The sequence below is a fragment of the Uncinocarpus reesii genome, genomic scaffold (genome assembly GCF_000003515.1).
Source record: "Uncinocarpus reesii 1704 scaffold_5 genomic scaffold, whole genome shotgun sequence".
Classification (NCBI taxonomy): Eukaryota; Fungi; Ascomycota; class Eurotiomycetes; order Onygenales; family Onygenaceae; genus Uncinocarpus; species Uncinocarpus reesii.
In genome coordinates this window covers 1,229,261-1,248,165 of record NW_003052496.1, presented here as the reverse complement: position 1 = coordinate 1,248,165, position 18,905 = coordinate 1,229,261, and the positions used below count along the sequence as shown (strand labels likewise).

Below are 18,905 nucleotides of genomic sequence, written 5' to 3'. Positions count from 1 at the left end.
TTGTTCGAGTACACTCTCAGCCGCTTGGGGTTTATTTGGCTGCAAACTTCTGAAAGCTCCTGATGAATATCCCCTATAATATCCATCTGTGGCTCTCAAGAATTCTCCGATATAATAAAGGTGCGTGATTATATACGAATGTCAACCTGCTCTACTTGAACATTCTGCCTGCTTTACCCCGTTACTGTTACACGGGCCGCCGCCATCGGTCAAAGTAGGGCTTATAGGTTGCGAAACTACCCCATACAAATACGGCCCAACACATATTTCGTCAATCCCCCTAAAAGCAAACCCAAGGCAGGCCCCCTTTTTGTCACTTGCTAAAGATCAATCTCACAAAAGGAGAGAGTCGAAAAGGAGCAAAACTAGGCATGACATTTTTTGGCATTTCAAAACGTAAAGTCTTCATCGAATAAATTACCAGACAAAAATCTAACGCCCGCCGAGTGTTTCCCAACATCCATTTCTCGTCGTGAGTAGATAAAATGAACATGGAAAAGAGAAACCCAGAATAAAAGAGCATAAAAAGTCGAGTCAGCATCTCCAGGAAAATGCAAACTCTTCCTCCCCACACCGGGAAAATAACTGGCTATAGCCCCACGAAGATAGCTATCTATATTTTCTCACTCCTTCAATAAAATCGTCCCTGAAAGATTTATTTTGCAACGGCGGCACTGAGAGAGTAGGGTTAGCAGAGTACTGATCGCACACGTAAAATTGCTCCTTACCTTAGGACTTGAGTTCTGAAAAAGCCTCCCTTTGTCTTCTCAATAACTTGTTGGTATACTGATTGTGGAGGATGGTTCATAAGAACCGTTCCCTCCTTGTAGTCGATCTTAGCATCGACACGGGTATCCCGGATGAGATTGACGATCCATTTCTCGCCCTCATCCTGGCTGAGGCCAAGTCGGGTTGACAGGTCCCTAGTGATAGGTTAGTGTTGAGAATTGAGTATGTTGTTTTAGGAGTTTAACACGTACTTGATATCAATCCGTTGATGGATCTTGCAGTAGCTCTCAGAGATCAAATGTCTCGCGGATTCAACAAACGCATCTGCCGCAGCGACCAAGAAGAAATCGCTTCTTAAAACCTCTTCAGCCTCTCCAAGCTTCTTCTGAGCTTCCTCGAAATCAAAGTCAATGTATAGCGCCTTGATGAAGTCGGTGATGGGGTCCTGGTATTCGTATTCTTCTTGTCTGACAATCCGGATCAGGTCCTTCAGTTGCTTCTGGTAAAGAGACGAGTTCTTGTGGACACGTTGGCGATTGGTGATGACGGCAGCGGTGAGGTAGCGGAGGATCCAGGGGCACGAAGTCTGAATGGTGTTGATGTAGGCGGGAGAGAAGAAAAGGTCGGTAAGGACGTCGCGGGCGGGTTCGTGGTTGAAGAGAGGGAAGAGGGACCAGTGGATCAGCCAGGTGCGGTGCTGAAGTTGGCCCAAGGGGTTATTGAATAGCCTGGTATCAATGGAGTCCTTGACTTTCTGAACTTCTTCCATGGCGCCCTCCCAGTTGGTAGTCAGGATTTCCGAAGCCAACTTGCCCCATGTCGCAGATGCAACTTTGTCGTTGTCTGTGGACAGCACGCGGAACTGGTAGAGAAGCTCTGCCGCGTTTCCATAGCTACCACAGCTATATTGGAATCGGCCGTAGTCGTAAAGAATGTTAACCATATCTATCGTCGCGCCATGCTGCTCCTCAAGGAACTTCAAATTGGCAGCCTTATCGCTGCGAAGGTTGCCCACCACATTGTCGTCCTGCAACAGCTCCGTGATCTTGCTGCTCTCCTCCACATACTGCTGCAGTCTCTGCACAACCTCCTCTCGCTTCTTTATGAATTCCTGAGGAATGGTGTCGGAATCGTTGATCTCCTGCCACAGATTGGCAACATAATCGGTCATATTCGTCTGCTTGAGAAGCTCATATTTTGACTTTGTGATCTCGTCTATGGCCTCATCATTTTCCTCCTGACTGGACGCAAATTCGAGCAACGGAAACACAAGGTGGCGGTCGAGGTAGGGTATCAATTTTGGCAAAAGGTCGTATTCTTTGATGATCTCTTCGGGGGTCTTGGCTGAGCGTGAAGCTGCACCCTTGAGCAGGGTGTCGGCTGAGGGAGGTACATTGTCCGCCATGATTGGGAGAATACGACCAGACAAGGTGAAATCGAGATGCCGTTGTCGTGCGTTCTTGTTGTGCGGTTCGCGCGAGTTCGAAAAAATGTCAGTGGGTGCTGTCCACGCTAGCCCCGATCCGGCCTAGGCCCAACTGCCTTCTCCGCCTGCAAAAGCAAGAAAGAAATCGTTTCGAAGAGAGCTTTTGTGGACGACCAGCGACATACCAGCTCACGGGGCAGCTGAAGTTGAACGTGCATCCACCAGCGAGAGGTGTGGACAGGCTCATTATACAGAACAATCCGCTACTTTAATATTTAATCGAGTTACTGGTTCAATTCTGCGCCAATCGCCATGGCTTTGATATTCTCGTCGAGCCTCTCTGCTCCATTGCGAAGAACGCCCTCCATATCTTCCCTTCATGCTCGGTCCAGCTCCTTCATCTCCTCGTGCCAATGCTCTAGGGCGCCATTGCTCCAATTCTACACTCAGTCGGCGTCAATCCAATCCCGTGAGCATCCCGGATTCCCACGCTTCCTCGCGTGCCCTTTACGCCTTGCAATGTGCATTTATCTTGCATTCCAAGCCTCGGTCAATCAACATATATGCGATTGCTAATGTCTCTTCCTAAATAGCACGACCCAGACCATCCTCGCCTCTTCTCTCCCTGCGCTCCCAGCAATCCCGTTCCATAACCACACGTATCACCAAGCCCTTTTCAAAATCAAAATCCACGCTCAAAGACACAACGGCATCCCAAAGCTTATCCGCCGAAGACACGGCTCACCCGCCCGTTCTTCCTCTCACCAATCTTCCCTATTTCATCCGCCGCACCCCTTCGAATCAACTGCCTGTGTATCTCGTCACGAAAGCGGGAGGCACGAGACAGGAAACCAAGCTACAAAAAACAGAAGGCGATGTCGATGCGCTGCGAAACGATTTGATAAAGGCCCTAGGAATGGAACAGAATCCTAATGATGTGGTGATCAATCGGCTGAATGGCCATGTAATTGTGAAGGTATGCGAAAAGCCATGAAAATGAATTTTAAGGCTCTTGAGCTCCCTTAATCGTTTGTTGTTTCATGATATAAAACCTTTTTTTATCTGCGGTTTTGGGTGAACTTGATGCTAATTTGAATGTTTCTCATGCAATTCAGGGCTGGCGAAAACCTGAAATACAGCAATTCCTTTTAGATCGCAAGTTCTAACCAACGCCGCTGAATGTCTATGGGATATGTACTTGGTTACTTTCGTCTGAAGTAATCAAAACCCCCTAAAGAGAAGAAAAGCAAAAGTAGTCCCCAGTTTCTAAATATCATGAAGGGGGACCTTGTTTTATAGTCTATGTCTCCATCTCATTGGCATGGCGTTTTGCTGTATTTCTTCTTTTCTTATATTGCGGGTCTTTTCTCCTCATACTTCCCGCCTATGTCTTGCTGCCTTTGTACACATCCAGTTCCTGCACCCCTTTTCGCTCCCCCGTTATTTTATTTTCATTTTCTGGAAATCGGAGTTCTTTCCACTTGATCATGTATCTCGTTTCTTTTTTGCGCGGTCAAATTTTCTTTTTGATCCCCACCTCTCCATGTCTTTTTGTATATGTACTCTACGCCCACGCAGAAAGATTATGTGTATGGTAAGGAATATGGATATAACAGGGAAGACCAGAAGAAAAAAGACTAAAAAAAAAGGAATAAACCAGATCAACGATGATTAATACTTTGTGTCGTGATATGTAATTTTCATTCATCCCATGGCCTAAGAGATTGTCTCCAGGCTTCAAAAAAAAAAGAGCTCTTAGCCAACATGTTCGAGTACTGTACACTGACAAAGAAGCAAAACTCCTCAAAACACAATCGGATAAAGGTGATAGTAGTACTACATATTGTTAGAAAGGGAGGCAAAACAACGACAAACGGGAAATAAAGAGAAAAAAAAAAACCATTCGCGAATCTTTCTTGTGGACAAAGGTAAAGGTATCCTACTTTATATTCCCTTGCAACAAATCTTCTGGTCCTCCCTCCCCATTTTCCCCCTTGCGACCAGGAGAGGGCAAACAAGCCAAAAACAAAAAGTGAATCACAGGGACCAAAATTTTTTTTTTTCCTTTGGAAAAGAAAAGCAGCAGCCAATTCGTAGGGGCCCCTTTTTCTATCATTTCACTTCCCACAAAACCATGGGGCTTTTAAATCCTTTAAAGACACCTGAGTCAATGCCAGTGATACTGATTACATGAAAGAAAGAAGAAGGAAAAAAACATGAAGGAGGTTGTAATTGGCAGTAGAAGCAAAGTGAAACCGGAGAAGAATAGGTAAGATGCAGAGCTTGTTCACCGCTTCAACCAGGCTATTTCACAAAGTTGGCGCACAACATTGGGATCCATATGGGGTGCCAAAAGTGCCCTAGAACATTTTGCCTTTCCGGAACACCCCCGGGGGATGCAGGCTGGCCCATTGACCATTTTCGACTTTGCGGCCAACCTGCTGAGCACCCTCTACCCACGGTTGCTGATGGTGTTATGCCAGTATAGATCAGCCTCTGCTGCACGGCCAGCTGCACCGTGCCGCTGCGGGCCAGGGGGATTGCGATCAGCACTTAGTATACAAGCCAGGCGTAGCAGGCTAATTGCAAATCCATCTATAGACTTAAGCCATAAACGAGCCAGATCACTATCTACTAAGCCGGCTAAAATCTCAGCGGAAAGCAGGCCTTGCATGAGGAACGGCTTTCTAGCATCTGCTAACGCGATGACATTGCCCTTGGTATGTTCAGGCGTTGACGCAATTGAGAGTGCAAAACTCCTCGTTAGCAGATCATTGGGTGGTGGGCACTGGTTCTCTTGAGAGAAAATCGCCTTAAAGTACGTTCTGTTCGGGTCGTCCCGTGCGAGAAGCTTCGCCAGAGTGTCCACGGCAGCTGGCATATACCGATGTATACTCGGGTCGTATGGAGCGAACATGAGCCCGTTCGGTCCAATGGTCGGTGAACTCGGAGTAAACGCGAGGAGAAAATGCAAGATAGCTAGCGCTTCTTCTTTGCTGGGGAGGTGTATTGTATGGGCTATGTTGCTGAGGTAAATGACGGCGTCTTTCATAAAGTCCAGGAGGTTCTGGTTAGTTCGCAATAGCATATTCCTTGTGCCTAGATACCGCATGACAGATGCCATAAATTTGACAACATATGGCATTGAAAGCAGGGTAAAGTTCGTCTCGGCAAAAGAAAAATTCCTTAGCAGCGTGGTGATACATATTAGGCGATCTACTGCGCGGTCAAGCTCGTAATCCAGACTTCCAAACTCGGGAACATCAAGCAGCGTTTCCATTTCTTGTCTGCACCCGCGAACAACCTCCTCATAGGTTGGCAGGAGCATAACGTCAGACACCTCCGCAGCGTTGTCTGCGAGCAGCTCAAGTTGATCTTCAGCGCAGTCGATCAGCGCCTCCACTAGGTTTTCACAGTTATCCAGAGATAATTGGACTGCAGGTTCAAACGAAATTTGGGCTAAAGTATCCAAAGCCACTCGCATTTCCGCATGAATACCAGACTTTATACTCATAGTAAGCGCGTGGATATCGATGACTCCAAGTTCCCCAAAGGTAGGGACAGTAGGTTTCAGTCGCATCAGCTCCTCTCCGATCTGGAAAGCTTCATCGATTACAATGGGCCCATGAAAGGCACTTTCTGGCAAAACCGTGGGTTTGAATGGGTCCTCTAGAGGTTGCCGGTACGAAACAAAGTCATTTCCTGATTTTCTGCCCGAAACCGGGGAAGATTGTTTGTCGACTGGCATCTGAACATCTGGCGGATATTGAAGCATCTGCCCATTAGGCGAGGCAGACTCGGGTGGACGCGAAAGGCTAGAGCGATGCTGATGCCCGAGAGGTCGCTGTTGTTTTGGGATTGGTTTGCCTTGCGAGCCTACAGGGAAACCATTCATGTGCATAGGCTGGGAGTGATTTTGTTGCTGTATGGACGGTTGAGTTGCACCAGGGAGCTGGGATGAGAGATCAAAGGATTGAGAGGGCATTGTTTTGTTAGGTGTCATCTGTTGCGGGAGGGTAGACGGGTCGACAGGACGTTGGCCACCCATTTGTGATGGATCACCTACGTGCTTTTGCTGAGAACTTAGCCAGGCCTGCTCGTAAGGCGCGAGATTCCGTAGATAGATATCGCGAAGTTCCTGTGGAGCGGTGGGATACTGCATCGCAGGGAATTGCATTTGTTGGGCAAGCGTCGGCCACCCGTTCATTGCGGTAAGTTTTTTGCACCCACCAAGCCTCATGACGGCAGCGTAGAGCTGCATCAGATGAACTGGTCGCCCACTGACGATGGGATTGAGATCAAGCGGCAGTCCCCGCGACATCATATACCTTTGCAAGCCTCGTAAGAAGCCCTCAGGATTGGATGGCTTGGCCATATTCTGGTGCAATTGTCGCATTGCAGCTGCTTGGGGATTGTTTAACGCATTGGCGCCAGCCACCATGGGCCTTCCGACGGCTGGCGCATTGGGAGACTGGAATTGACGGGCTTGATTTTGAAGTTGCAACTGGTAAAGCCGTTGTTGTTGGGCAATTTGCTGAGCCGAAAGGTTTTGCATCATTGCCGGATTGTTTTGAGTGTACTGCGGTTGCATTGCGGGATGAGAGCCAGAGGAAGTGATGGTAGGGTTGGGGGAGAAATGCGTTCCAGGCGGTTGCGCATATGGCGGAGGTTGACCAAAAGTGCTAGTCTGCGGCGTGTTCACGCGACTGCCGTGATCTGAGTGTGGAGGTGATATTTGCGAGGCTACATGGATCCCAGCGGGCGAGAATGGGCTTGGAGAGGCGGTCTGGACCCTTTGAGAAAGCTGCGGGTCGAAGTCCTGGAGAATCGGAGATGGGCTTGGATTGTTAGACCCGGTCTGAAGGTGTTGGTACGGGGATGGCGCGGGCTGTTGCGCAAACTGCGGCGTGCCGTTGGCAGGGTCAGGAAAGCCAGGGAAGGGAGCTTGATGCGGTGTCTGCGACCGGGAGCCAGGGAGGACACCAGGCGCCTGCCTCGGGGACATGGAGAAGCCATCATCGGGACGCGCTCTCTTGGAAGGGATCACCGGGTTGGGATTCGGGAAGCCCGGCGACATGTTTCTGGCGGCGCCATTGAACATGCGCTGGAACTGGCTGTGGTCAGAGGAGCTAGGGGACTGGAGGAAAGCCATCGACGGGTCAATGGTTGCATTGTTGAAAGAGCCATTGTCACTCTGGATGTTCACCGTCGCAGGGTCATTGAGCCAGGCATTCATGTCGTGAAATTATGGAATACCCATTCGCCTGCCATTGAGACGCGTCGGTTAGCTGGAGCACAGACACAAGAGAACAGCCAATTCATGTCACAGGAGATGCACATGGCTTCAACAACGCGTGCAAGAAGGCGCATCCTGAGCACAATGGGGACATGACTTAGGAACCAGCGGCGATGCACCGCGGGTGTCCACACAATGACATGAAACAACGCGACAAAAAGCGGCGATCATGCTGCTGGTGGTGGTGACAATGAAGAGAGCCAGTACATACGGAGAAAAGAAGTCAAGAGGTCCGGGGATGCCGTGAAAGCAAGCGAGTGGACGCCGATGGACGGACGAGCTCCTTGTGCTGAGCCGCGTGGAGGAGGTGCTGGGATGGGCTGGATGACCAAGCGCCCGTCAACAATGGGCGGCTGCTGTTTTGGGACAGGCGGTCACGTGGAGGGTGGCTGACTAAGCGTGGTTGGGGCGAAGGTGGCGAGAATATAGTATCTGCGATCGTCGATGCGGTCAGAGGGGAAGGAAAAATTATAGAATTATAAAAATAAAAGCATAGTACATAGTAGCATCGATCCAGCCGCCGTGGACTGTCACTGGACGGATGAAAGGGGAGGAGTGGTTGGCCCAAGCACCCGATATGGCCTGTTTGACGCAGGTTTGGCGAGCGAGAGACTGGAACCAGAAGCGCAGAGGCAGGGGATCCAGACAGGTGTGGGCGGGAAAGATCCGGGGAAAGGCCTGAGAGAAAAGTACTCCGGAGAGCGGAAATAAATTTTGCTCACCTGCAACCAGAAGGGAACGAGAGCTGCCAATGTCGTGCCTCCAAGGGAGTGGAGTGAGATAGGGGGCGCTGGGGTAAGGGACAGCAGCCACGAAATCCCGAGCGATGCCTAAAATAATAATAATATTTTAACAAGGCTAGGCGAAAAAGTAACCTGTGCCTAAAGTCAAAAGGAACCAGGCCGAGTGGAATGCAGCTCTCGGAGTTTTCGGGTCGAGCAGTCGGGGTAAAAGCATGAAGAAAGGGCAGCGAGAATCATAATAATCTACTTTCGACGTGAGAGGGCAAAGGCGCCTTGGAAAATGAAAATTTTCTCTTGCTGTTCTGCCCGAGTCTTGCGGGGGGGCAGCATTAGTTGGTCACAAGCACGGCCGGCCCTTAAAGCAGCCAGACCTCCAGGCCAATGCGACGCCCAGTCCGCACGCAAACAGCGCGGTGGCGCTGCTCTGCTTCGGGCATGGTTCCAATGCCGCTTCGAGCGCAGTAAGTCAACCCCAACTTCCAAGGGACGGACCTCGCTGACCCTGCAACGCTTGCGAACAACCGAACCTGCAGATTTCCCTTGCCATTCCCTTCTCAGTTGCGAAAGAAATAATCGCCATTTCAAAAAGAGCTGTGGGTCAATCGATCAGGATGCCCTCTCTGCCTTTCTTTTCTTCGTGGGATCTTGGATCCTTTATACTTTCGAGCCAGATTGCCGCTTCACAGTTCTGCTTGGCAGATGGAACCTCTCTGGCCAGCCATACCAACAGCACATTCAGGCACGGAAACTGGCAATTGTAAACCTCCAGCTGTTTCCGCACATCCGATCATCAGTCTAAAAGACAAGTAGAACAGCCAAACTTTTGTTGGGGATCATCCATTGTGGCTTGATCATGAAGAAACAAGGCCGTGGTGCTCGCTGTAGAAACCCAGCCGTCTCACCATGACGCCGTAGCGATAGCGGGAAGGAAACAACCGCTGTAGGGGACCAACAACGTGATGATGGAAGAGAAAAAGAAGGACGGGAAAAGCGGGGAGCACGCCCGGTATATATAGCGAAAAAAGGGCCTCTCTCGACCGTCCGTTAGCCTCAAGGGTCAGTCATACATACACTTTCTAGGTCAGGACCAGACTCCGGCTCCCTTTGCCATGGCCTTTCTTTTTTGTTCTCCAAACCGGAGATCCTAACCGATCCGCCTTCTCGATGTTAATTATTATTATTACCATCCCTGTAAAAGGAAATTCCGCCTGGATGCGGATGTCTTTGTCTCTGTCACACCTGACCATGGTCCATGGCCGATATCTCTCCAGTCTCCTGATCGAGTCGATTTCGGCCGATGTGGATTTTCTAGAGCAGCGTGGTTCCGGGCTTGTGAGAAACCGCCATGATCATCAAATGCAGGGTCTTCCGGTTTGATCATCTTGACACTGATTCAGATGGGTCTTGCCGGATTTTTTGAACCCCTTTCTTTACACCATAACCCAAGCATTTCTTCTTCCCAAGCCAGCTGTCTACGGAGCTTTATTTACTCACAAAAGTCTGCGTCAATCCCTCAAGGGAATAGCATCCTCCAAGAGAAACTTTGAATACTTAAATTCTCTCTCTAGAGTCCTATCACAGCCTTTTCGTTTGCCCAAAGCTTCCCCGATTCCTATCCTGCGCGGACCTTTTTACACGTTCGCCTTGTCACCGCCATGTGAGATTCGCCACGGCTATCTCCTTTGTACAGGGTTGCCGATCAACAATACGAAAATGAATCACTCCAGAGTCATCATAAAACGATTTCGCTCGAGATAAACTGGCACAGATTCCTCTCTCGTAGGCTCCGTCCTAATCGTCTCCAAGTGCTATTTCAGAGTTTATATTTCAGAAAAACAAATAATTCCGCAAAACTGCCCCGAATTGGTCCAAATTCCCAATCATCCGATACTGACACACCAAAAAGCAATTATTACTGCAAGTCACAGTGCTCTGTAATCCAAAAACCCTCTGCTACTCGTAATCCACGGGTGGACTGAGCGCGATTTTGTGTCAGAACCAGTCAAGCTGCCAACCTTCGCGGAACAGTATAGAATAGTTACTGAAAAGGTCGATGTCCTCCGTATGCCTACATATAGCTAGAGGAATTCGGGGCCAGAGAGATAAGATCAATGATTTTCAAATGCCAATCTGGTACTAATGGCTTCTCACAACAATCTTCAATGCTTCTGCAGGAACTGGCGCCAAGACAGCATCACAATTTGCTGACTAAATCACATCGCCTTTGGCTTGGCATTCCTGGCTCAGAGCTCAGCGAGACAAGCCAGCTTGACCAGCTCTGATGTCTTGAGCCGCCCATTTGCGACAGTCTTACTTCTGATATTATCGTTTTGATTTCTGAAATAAAATAGCTTTTTGAAAAGTCCCGCTTAAGACCGTATTCCATCCTCCACGTTTCATTCTCTACATCACCATGGGCGACACCGAGGTGGACACGCCCGTCAACGCCCTTGCTCCTCCGTTGAAAGCTTCCCCAGCAGATGCGATCCCCAACATCGACCCTCTCGAGGGCTGGGGAAATGATGATGCGGATGAGTACACTATGCTGAAAAGGTTACAACGGCATACAGAGTATGTTTCGAGCAATGCAGCCTCATGTAGGAGATCTCGTTTTGCTGCTGACACAACCCTAGGTATATAAATCTACAAGAAGAATACATCAAAGATGAGCAACGGTTTGTCGAACCCGAAGAAAATAGAACTTTTGACGCTTGGATTTCACTGACCATCTGTAGGAGCCTCAAGCGCGAACTTGTCAGAGCCCAGGAGGAGATCAAGAGAATACAGAGTGTTCCCTTGGTGATTGGCCAGTTTATGGAAGCCATCGATCAGAAGTAAGTGAACATGAGAACCCCATTTTGCAAGGTGAAATGTGTCTAAATAGTCCTCTTTCCTCAGCACCGGTATTGTGCAATCGTCGACAGGGTCCAACTATGTCGTCCGGATCCTTTCCACTCTTGACCGCGAAAAGCTCAAGCCGTCCTCCTCTGTTGCCCTACATCGCCATTCAAATGCCCTTGTTGACATACTTCCGCCCGAAGCGGATTCCTCTATTGCTATGTTGGGTGCACACGAGAAGCCCGATGTCACATACGCCGATGTTGGAGGGTTGGATATGCAAAAACAGGAAATCAGAGAGGCTGTCGAGTTGCCCTTGACGCAGTTTGACCTGTATAAGCAAATTGGTAATATCTCTGCCTAAATGTCAAGCGTACACGGTTGCTAAGCATCCCCTTGCATAGGAATCGATCCACCTCGAGGTGTCCTGCTATATGGACCACCGGGGACCGGCAAGACTATGCTGGTGAAAGCAGTGGCGAACGGTACAACCGCAAATTTTATCCGCGTTGTTGGATCCGAGTTCGTGCAGAAATACCTTGGTGAAGGACCTCGTATGGTTCGAGACGTTTTCCGCATGGCGCGAGAGAATTCGCCGGCTATTATTTTTATCGACGAGATCGACGCTATCGCCACGAAACGGTTTGATGCACAGACTGGAGCGGATCGTGAAGTCCAACGCATCTTGCTTGAACTGCTCAACCAGATGGATGGTTTCGATCAAACAAGCAATGTCAAAGTTATCATGGCTACCAACCGAGCCGATACTTTGGACCCTGCTTTGCTTCGGCCTGGTCGTTTAGATCGAAAGATCGAGTTCCCATCTCTTCGCGATCGACGGGAACGTCGTTTGATCTTCTCCACCATCGCGTCGAAGATGTCGTTATCACCAGAGGTAGATTTGGATTCGCTCATTGTCCGTAATGATCCTCTATCTGGCGCCGTCATCGCTGCAATCATGCAAGAAGCGGGCTTGCGGGCTGTGCGTAAGAACCGATACAACATCATCCAATCTGATCTTGAAGACGCCTATTCAAGCCAGGTCAAGAGTGGACAAGATGCTGACAAGTAAGTGGCCATTTTTGCGTCAAGACCATTAGAACGATGCTAACTCTACAAAAATCGCAGGTTTGATTTCTACCGCTAAAACCAAACGGTGGGTTCCGATTTTGAGGTGGCCTCTCTTTCGTTCAAGTTACTACGGATCAGAAAATAAAACATGAAATTCTGTAGTTAATCTGAAATGTAACAACATGGGCTTCTTCGGCCAAAGTTTCCACCGCGAAAGCTGAGTCGAGTCAGTTCCTCTTGAAACATGCTTTTTTCTTTTTCGCAATGTTCAATGTATTCCTCATCTCTAAAAGGTACTTTTGGCCCAATGTAACACGAGAAGTCTCACCCTGGCGGTTGAGCAACACCAAATGTTGACGATGGTGTGCTCCTGAGGCCTGTGCCTGGATTAGTCATCGATGGAACCCCGGTTGAGTATGGTGAACGCTGTTGGCAACCTCGGCAACGGAAGGACACAGTAAACTGCTGCCTGCTGTAGAACTGATTGGAGCTTGATCATCATTGCACCTCTTCCTACGATGCTGGGACTGAGCATTGATGTCAAACTCGACGATGTCATCATAGTCCCAGGCCGATATCTGCCAAGAAACCTTGGAAGGGCTCACGTGAGAGCGGCTAAGCAGGGGCGCCTCCACCTAAGATCAACCATTCGTCATCATCACTGGCGGATCTCCGACTCCATCACAACGTCCATCCTCCCTCAAGCTCCAACCTCCCCCAATTCCCCCATCTCCATCTCCATCTCCATCAACGTCACCTACGCCAGTCCACTCTCCCCATCGTCAAAGCCCCGTTTGTCTGTTTATATACATTCTTTGGATGCCCAGTGGCTCCTTGCTGTGTTTGACGTATTAATCCCCAACCACCTCGGTGATCATGAAGAGCTCCATCTTGCTCGCGGCCACCGTGCTGTTAGGCTGCACGTCGGCAAAAGTCCATAAACTCAAGCTAAAGAAGGTTCCGCTCTCTGAGCAGTTTGTGAGTAGTCGCACCCCGGCTTGTTCAAATACGCCTTGTTGTCTTCCTGATGAGTCGTTGCTAACTCGGCTGTAGGACCATGCCGACATCGACAGCCAAGTCAAGGCGCTTGGCCAGAAGTACCTAGCTGCACGGTCAGCGGCGCAACAGCCATTCACATCAGATGATATCAATACAAAGGGGGGTCACAACGTTTTGGTTGATAACTTCCTAAATGCCCAGTGTACGTTGCTTTCCTCCCAGAGCACTGTTTAAGGATCTCAGCGCTGACTAGCTACGCATCAGACTTCTCCGAGATTTCTATTGGAAACCCTCCGCAGAATTTCAAGGTCGTCCTTGACACCGGCAGTTCTAACCTTTGGGTTCCATCGTCACAATGTGGCTCCATCGCCTGTTTCCTACACAGCAAGTATGATTCATCGGCTTCTTCAACCTACAAGAAGAATGGAACGGAGTTTTCCATCCGCTACGGCTCAGGTAGTCTTTCTGGCTTCGTTTCACAGGATACGCTTCGTATTGGCGACCTAGTTGTCAAGGAGCAAGACTTTGCTGAGGCTACGAACGAGCCAGGGCTCGCATTTGCCTTTGGTCGTTTTGACGGCATTCTCGGTCTTGGTTATGACACCATCTCCGTTAACAAGATTGTCCCCCCATTCTACAACATGCTTAACCAGAAACTGATTGACGAGCCAGTCTTTGGCTTCTATCTTGGTGACACAAACAAGGAGGGTGATGACTCGTATGCTACGTTTGGCGGCGTCGATGACTCGCTTTTCAGTGATGACATGATTAAGATTCCCCTCCGCCGCAAGGCTTACTGGGAAGTTGACTTTGACGCCGTCACCTTTGGAAACGATCGTGCGGAGCTTGAAAACACGGGTATCATTCTTGATACTGGTACTTCGCTCATTGCCCTGCCATCTACTCTTGCTGAGCTTCTGTAAGTCTCTGTCCCTTGGATACTTCTGTCTTGTATATGGCTAATTGTTTCGTCTCTAGCAACAAGGAAATCGGTGCCAAGAAGTCGTGGAATGGCCAATACACTGTCGAATGCGACAAGCGCCCATCCCTTCCCGACCTCACATTCACTTTGTCAGGCCACAACTTCACCATCGGACCTAACGATTACATCTTGGAGGTTCAGGGATCCTGCATCAGCAGCTTCATGGGCATGGATTTCCCCGAACCCGTAGGTCCCCTGGCCATTCTCGGTGACGCTTTCTTGAGACGTTTCTATACTATGTATGATTTGGGCAACAACCAAGTCGGTCTCGCCAAAGCCAAAGCCAAGAACTAAGTTCCAGCGAAGTGCGCCCTATCTCTGGAAGAGTTTCAGTCACAATTCATGTTTGTGCCATAGATGACTGAATACCCGTTATAAACCCTATGTAAACATGGTTTCCTACAGCTTTTTGCAATTATTGTTCGGCATTTTCTCTCAAGGTTTCCTGATCATTGACTTCAGATCATCAGAGGGCTTGCTCCTTTATCCGGGAAAGGGCAGCTGCAAATTGTCCTAGCTATAATATTTGATACGTCTGTGTAGTCTGCACGATGGCAAGAATGAAATCCCATTAATCAGCATCCTTTCTGCAGAATTCCTCGTCCGTAGCCTGCTCGCGGTGTGATTTGAGACTGCTTTGCTCTCCAACTCGGCTGCTTCCAGGTGATGTCAGGTGCCAAGACATTAATTACCATACCTGGCGGTACGCGGTTGAGTCTCGATTCCGGGCTGCGCTGCAGTGAAGGCGACAATTACCGTCACACGCGTTACTAGTTGAAACCGCAGCTCCAGCATTGAAGGCGGGCTCAGCAAGCTTTCTCCAAACATCAATGAATGGCAAAGACAAAGCTCTTAAGGAATCACACTCTCTCTGCCTCTTGCATCAACAAACCGCAATTAACTCCCCCCTTACCTCACTCATCCAAGCGCAGTGGCTCTGTTCCCCAACGTTTATTTCTTATTTGCTTTCTATCTGGAACCCTTACAAATTGAATCATCATCGTAACTCTTGCAAACAACTCCATCCCCGCCCCAAAGCCAAACACCAAAGTACCCTTTGAAAAAGGCCTCTTCTCTCCTCTCCTCTCCACTCGTCGCCTTGCAGACATCTCTCCCCCATTCGAAAGCCTCCTCTTCGTGGCATGCGGATTATGGGCGCCGTGATAGGCTGCTCAATTGTTTTTGAACTGAACAAGGGAAAAGAAGAGGGATGCTATTGAAATTATCTTCCAGCCTCTACTATCCGATCACCGTCACCGAGCTCCTGCACCGACCGGGCGCCAATGTCAGGCAGGGCGATGCGCTGTTCGCGTATTATTACCGCACGACGGTGACGGAGGGGGATGGGCTGGGGAACAAGCGTGATGTTGAGAGGAAGTTTCCGACCAAGTTTGAGAGTGCGGTGGACGGGACGCTGTTGGCGTGGAAGATTAGGGAGGGACAGGTGATTGAGAAGCCGTAAGTGGATTGATCGCGGGTTGATATTGTGGGCGCCTTGTGGCATGCGACGCGCTGACGCTCGGCTGGATTTTGCAGGATTGACGTTGCGGAGATTGACGAGCCTTGTTCTCATGATGTTCAGTTTGGTGGGATGTGCGCGAATTGCGGGAAGGATATGACAGTGTATGGTTTATCCGTTTATGCTTATTTGGGACAGACTTGGTTTGCTGACTGGGTTTCGCTTGGGGGTTTGAACAGCTTCAACTACAACACGGAAGTACTCGACTCATCACGAGCGCCAATTCGCATGGTGCATGACAACGCGTCGCTTACTGTGAGCAAAGATGAAGCGACTCGTGTTGAGGAGGATGCAAAGCGCCGACTTCTTGCATCAAGGAAACTCTCACTTGTTGTTGATTTGGACCAGACCATCATCCACGCGACTGTCGATCCAACAGTAGCGGAGTGGAGAGAAGACAAGACTAACCCAAATCACGAAGCGGTCAAAAATGTACGATCGTTTCAATTGATCGACGACGGCCCCGGGATGAGAGGATGTTGGTACTACATCAAGTTGCGGCCGGGGTTAGAAGAATTCTTGAAGAACATCTCAAGCCTATATGAGCTTCATATTTACACAATGGCAACGCGTGCTTACGCTCAGAACATCGCGAACATCGTCGATCCCGATAGGAAGATATTCGGAGACAGGATTTTGAGCCGCGATGAAAGCGGAAGTCTTACGGCGAAGAATCTACACCGGTTGTTCCCCGTGGATACTAAAATGGTTGTCATCATCGATGACCGTGGAGATGTCTGGAAATGGAGTGACAATCTCATCAGAGTTTTCCCGTACGACTTTTTCGTTGGCATTGGTGATATCAACTCCAGCTTCCTACCAAAGAAGCAGGAACTCAACCCAATGTCGAAAGCCCACCCAAAAATCAAAAAGCAACCGGATACTACTCCTGGGGCGCAATCCAAACCGGGAGTAAATGGTTCTAGTGGGATGGACGTTGATGAAAAGCCGGGAGAAGAGGTCTCAGCCCTAGAGCAACTTGTGACGATGGGGGGCGGAGATAACCCTGTTTTACTGCAAGAACAAGCAAGCCAACAAGACGAGGTAATCGCGCATCAGGTTGAAGAACGCCCTCTACTACAAAAGCAGAAACAGCTCGACGCCGAAGATGAAGCTGCTGAGCTGCAGGCCACAGAGAATGGCGATTCAGCTAGTGATGATTCGCACGACTCTACCAAACATCGCCACCATCTGCTTGAAGATAATGACTCTGAACTTTACCAATTAGAAGAGAGGCTTCGGCAGGTACATACCCGCTTTTTCGAAGAGTATGACCGAAAGCGGTCTCTGGCACTCGGAGGCCGAGTGTCTGCGCTAAGGGGTGAACGCGTGCCCACCAAGGACAAGGACGTTGATCTCCGCATTGTCCCTGATATTAAGATCATCATGCCCCAGATCAAACGGAGAATCCTTGAAGCTGTAGTCATGGTGTTCTCCGGTGTTTTACCCCTTGGCACCGACTTACAAAACGCGGACATATCTCTTTGGGCAAAGAGTTTTGGCGCAATCATCACGAACAGGATTGACTCTAGAACGACACACCTTGTTGCAGGGAGAAATCGCACAGCCAAGGTTCGGGAAGCAACAAGGTACTCTAAAATCAAGATCGTCACGGTGCAGTGGCTCTTGGACTCCCTAACCCAATGGAAGCGGCTTGACGAAGAGCAGTACCTTGTGCCTGTACATCCTGATGACCGCGGTGAACCAATAAATCTATCAGGGAAGGACTCTCAAGATTTGGATGCTGGATATCTATCATCTTCTGAAGATGAGACAACCTCAGGAGATGACAATGAAAGCGACATCTCGAAAAGCAAAAGTCGAATTGACGAACTGGATAACGCCGACGAAGCAATACTGATGTCAACCGGACTGGATGAACACTCTCGGATCGGATATGATGCCGAAGAGCAGGCCGAAGTACATGACGAGCTCAAAGCTTTCTTGGGCAGCGACAACGAGGATAGTGAAAGTGATAGCGATGCGTCCATGTTCCAAGGTTCTTTCGTCCTGCCTGCTCATGGGAAACGAAAACGAGATGTCGAGAGTGATGAGAACACGGAGGAATATCCGGGGGTTGACGAACGTGCACCGGGCGAGCCTGCCGGATCGCGCTTATCTCAAAAGATCAAACGGTCGCACGAACGAAGCACGGGTCTCAAAGAAGTTTCCAATGCCGCGTCGATTGAACCGACAGAACCCCCTTCGGTTGATACTACCAATGAGCAACTGGGGGGTGAAGCACGGGACACGGTTACCAGTGAAGCCCAGGGACAAGTAGCCGAGGGCGGCGCGAAGCCCGACGCAGATATGGATGTTAGAGGGGACAGCGACATGATTGACCCGGTTGTGAATGACGAGGAAGACGACGAGGATGAATTCGAGCGTGAAATGCTTGCGGCGTTCGAGAACGATAACTGGGATGAAGCGAAAGCCAACGAGGACGCGGGCGACAATGGGTGAAGTTTCATCCGTGGGCGACCGTTTGCTTCTTCCTCTACACGTCGTCTTGGTCATGTATACAAATCCAGCCGTCATTTCGCTTGTGGTTATATCTACGATCGCCAGAAACTATCTTTGCTTCATGTATCGAAATGACGACCCATCAGCATAGCGAGGCGTTTGCTATCTATTCATCCCCTCATAATGACTTTTTTTTGCTATCCCTCGTGTTGATCTTGCCGTCATAATTTCAATATTTATGCTCCTTCACCCGAAGCATTTTGGCGTGTTGCGGTGCTTGTTTCGTTTTCCATTGTTGACAATATAAGGTGGCCTTGGGTTTCTGAAAGAACTCAACTGTTTCACATCTGTTTCTCCAGGCGTGGCCGGTCTGGGTATCTGGGAGTTTGGGTCGGGTTCGAATTGGTTTTGTCTGAAGAGGCATGCTGAAGGTGGCTTTGCTAGTTAGTTACATATCAATCATCTAAGTTGCACGCTCTGAATTTCTTGCGATATTCTCCATAATGCTCTAAATGCTAGTTGAACAACTGTGAGTTACTGGCTTTCAGCAAGGTCTGGCGTTTTATCCATGTTTCCTCATATTAATTGAGATCAATATAAAACATCATCCACCTTCCCAGTGTGAATATATATACATTCCAGTGAGGATCCCTTGGGATTTTATTCCTACCTAGGGTGCAACATGTCGTTTTCGCTTTCCCACAACCAAAAGGGAGAAAAAAAGTTTAAGGCCCGTCCCAGCTTGAGTTCCACGGACAGCCAACCCCTTTTCAACGGGGGGCGCGAACCAACTCCAACGCCAAAATAAATAAGTTCCTCGATGAAAACAGCGCCGGGAT

At 49.2% G+C, this 18,905-nt stretch overlaps 6 protein-coding genes across 6 annotated transcripts; 4 read left to right on the top strand and 2 right to left on the bottom strand.

Moving 5' to 3' along the window:
- Window positions 1-724: 724 nt before the first annotated feature.
- On the bottom strand, window positions 725-2,134 carry UREG_07452 (uncharacterized protein; the record flags this gene model as incomplete). Its single annotated transcript, XM_002582633.1, has 2 exons — window positions 725-923; window positions 981-2,134. The coding sequence occupies 2 exons, from the start codon at window positions 2,132-2,134 to the stop codon at window positions 725-727; spliced, it is 1,353 nt and encodes a 450-aa protein (XP_002582679.1).
- Window positions 2,135-2,467: 333 nt separating this feature from the next.
- UREG_07451 (uncharacterized protein) lies at window positions 2,468-3,321 on the top strand (the record flags this gene model as incomplete). Its single annotated transcript, XM_002582632.1, has 3 exons — window positions 2,468-2,624; window positions 2,749-3,131; window positions 3,271-3,321. The coding sequence occupies 3 exons, from the start codon at window positions 2,468-2,470 to the stop codon at window positions 3,319-3,321; spliced, it is 591 nt and encodes a 196-aa protein (XP_002582678.1).
- Window positions 3,322-4,607: 1,286 nt separating this feature from the next.
- UREG_07450 (uncharacterized protein) lies at window positions 4,608-8,631 on the bottom strand (the record flags this gene model as incomplete). The annotated part of the gene is made up of 5 exons (XM_002582631.1): window positions 4,608-7,349; window positions 7,412-7,443; window positions 7,663-7,807; window positions 8,174-8,281; window positions 8,566-8,631. 5 exons carry the CDS (start codon window positions 8,629-8,631, stop codon window positions 4,608-4,610), a joined length of 3,093 nt encoding a protein of 1,030 aa, XP_002582677.1.
- Window positions 8,632-10,607: 1,976 nt separating this feature from the next.
- Window positions 10,608-12,179, top strand: UREG_07449 (26S protease regulatory subunit 6B; the record flags this gene model as incomplete). Its single annotated transcript, XM_002582630.1, has 5 exons — window positions 10,608-10,765; window positions 10,828-11,028; window positions 11,093-11,379; window positions 11,437-12,100; window positions 12,161-12,179. 5 exons carry the CDS (start codon window positions 10,608-10,610, stop codon window positions 12,177-12,179), a joined length of 1,329 nt encoding a protein of 442 aa, XP_002582676.1.
- Window positions 12,180-12,979: 800 nt separating this feature from the next.
- UREG_07448 (vacuolar protease A) lies at window positions 12,980-14,378 on the top strand (the record flags this gene model as incomplete). Its single annotated transcript, XM_002582629.1, has 4 exons — window positions 12,980-13,081; window positions 13,157-13,304; window positions 13,367-14,021; window positions 14,081-14,378. The coding sequence occupies 4 exons, from the start codon at window positions 12,980-12,982 to the stop codon at window positions 14,376-14,378; spliced, it is 1,203 nt and encodes a 400-aa protein (XP_002582675.1).
- A 916-nt stretch (window positions 14,379-15,294) lies between these two features.
- Window positions 15,295-18,066, top strand: UREG_07447 (uncharacterized protein; the record flags this gene model as incomplete). The annotated part of the gene is made up of 2 exons (XM_002582628.1): window positions 15,295-15,542; window positions 15,621-18,066. The coding sequence occupies 2 exons, from the start codon at window positions 15,295-15,297 to the stop codon at window positions 18,064-18,066; spliced, it is 2,694 nt and encodes an 897-aa protein (XP_002582674.1).
- Window positions 18,067-18,905: the final 839 nt, after the last annotated feature.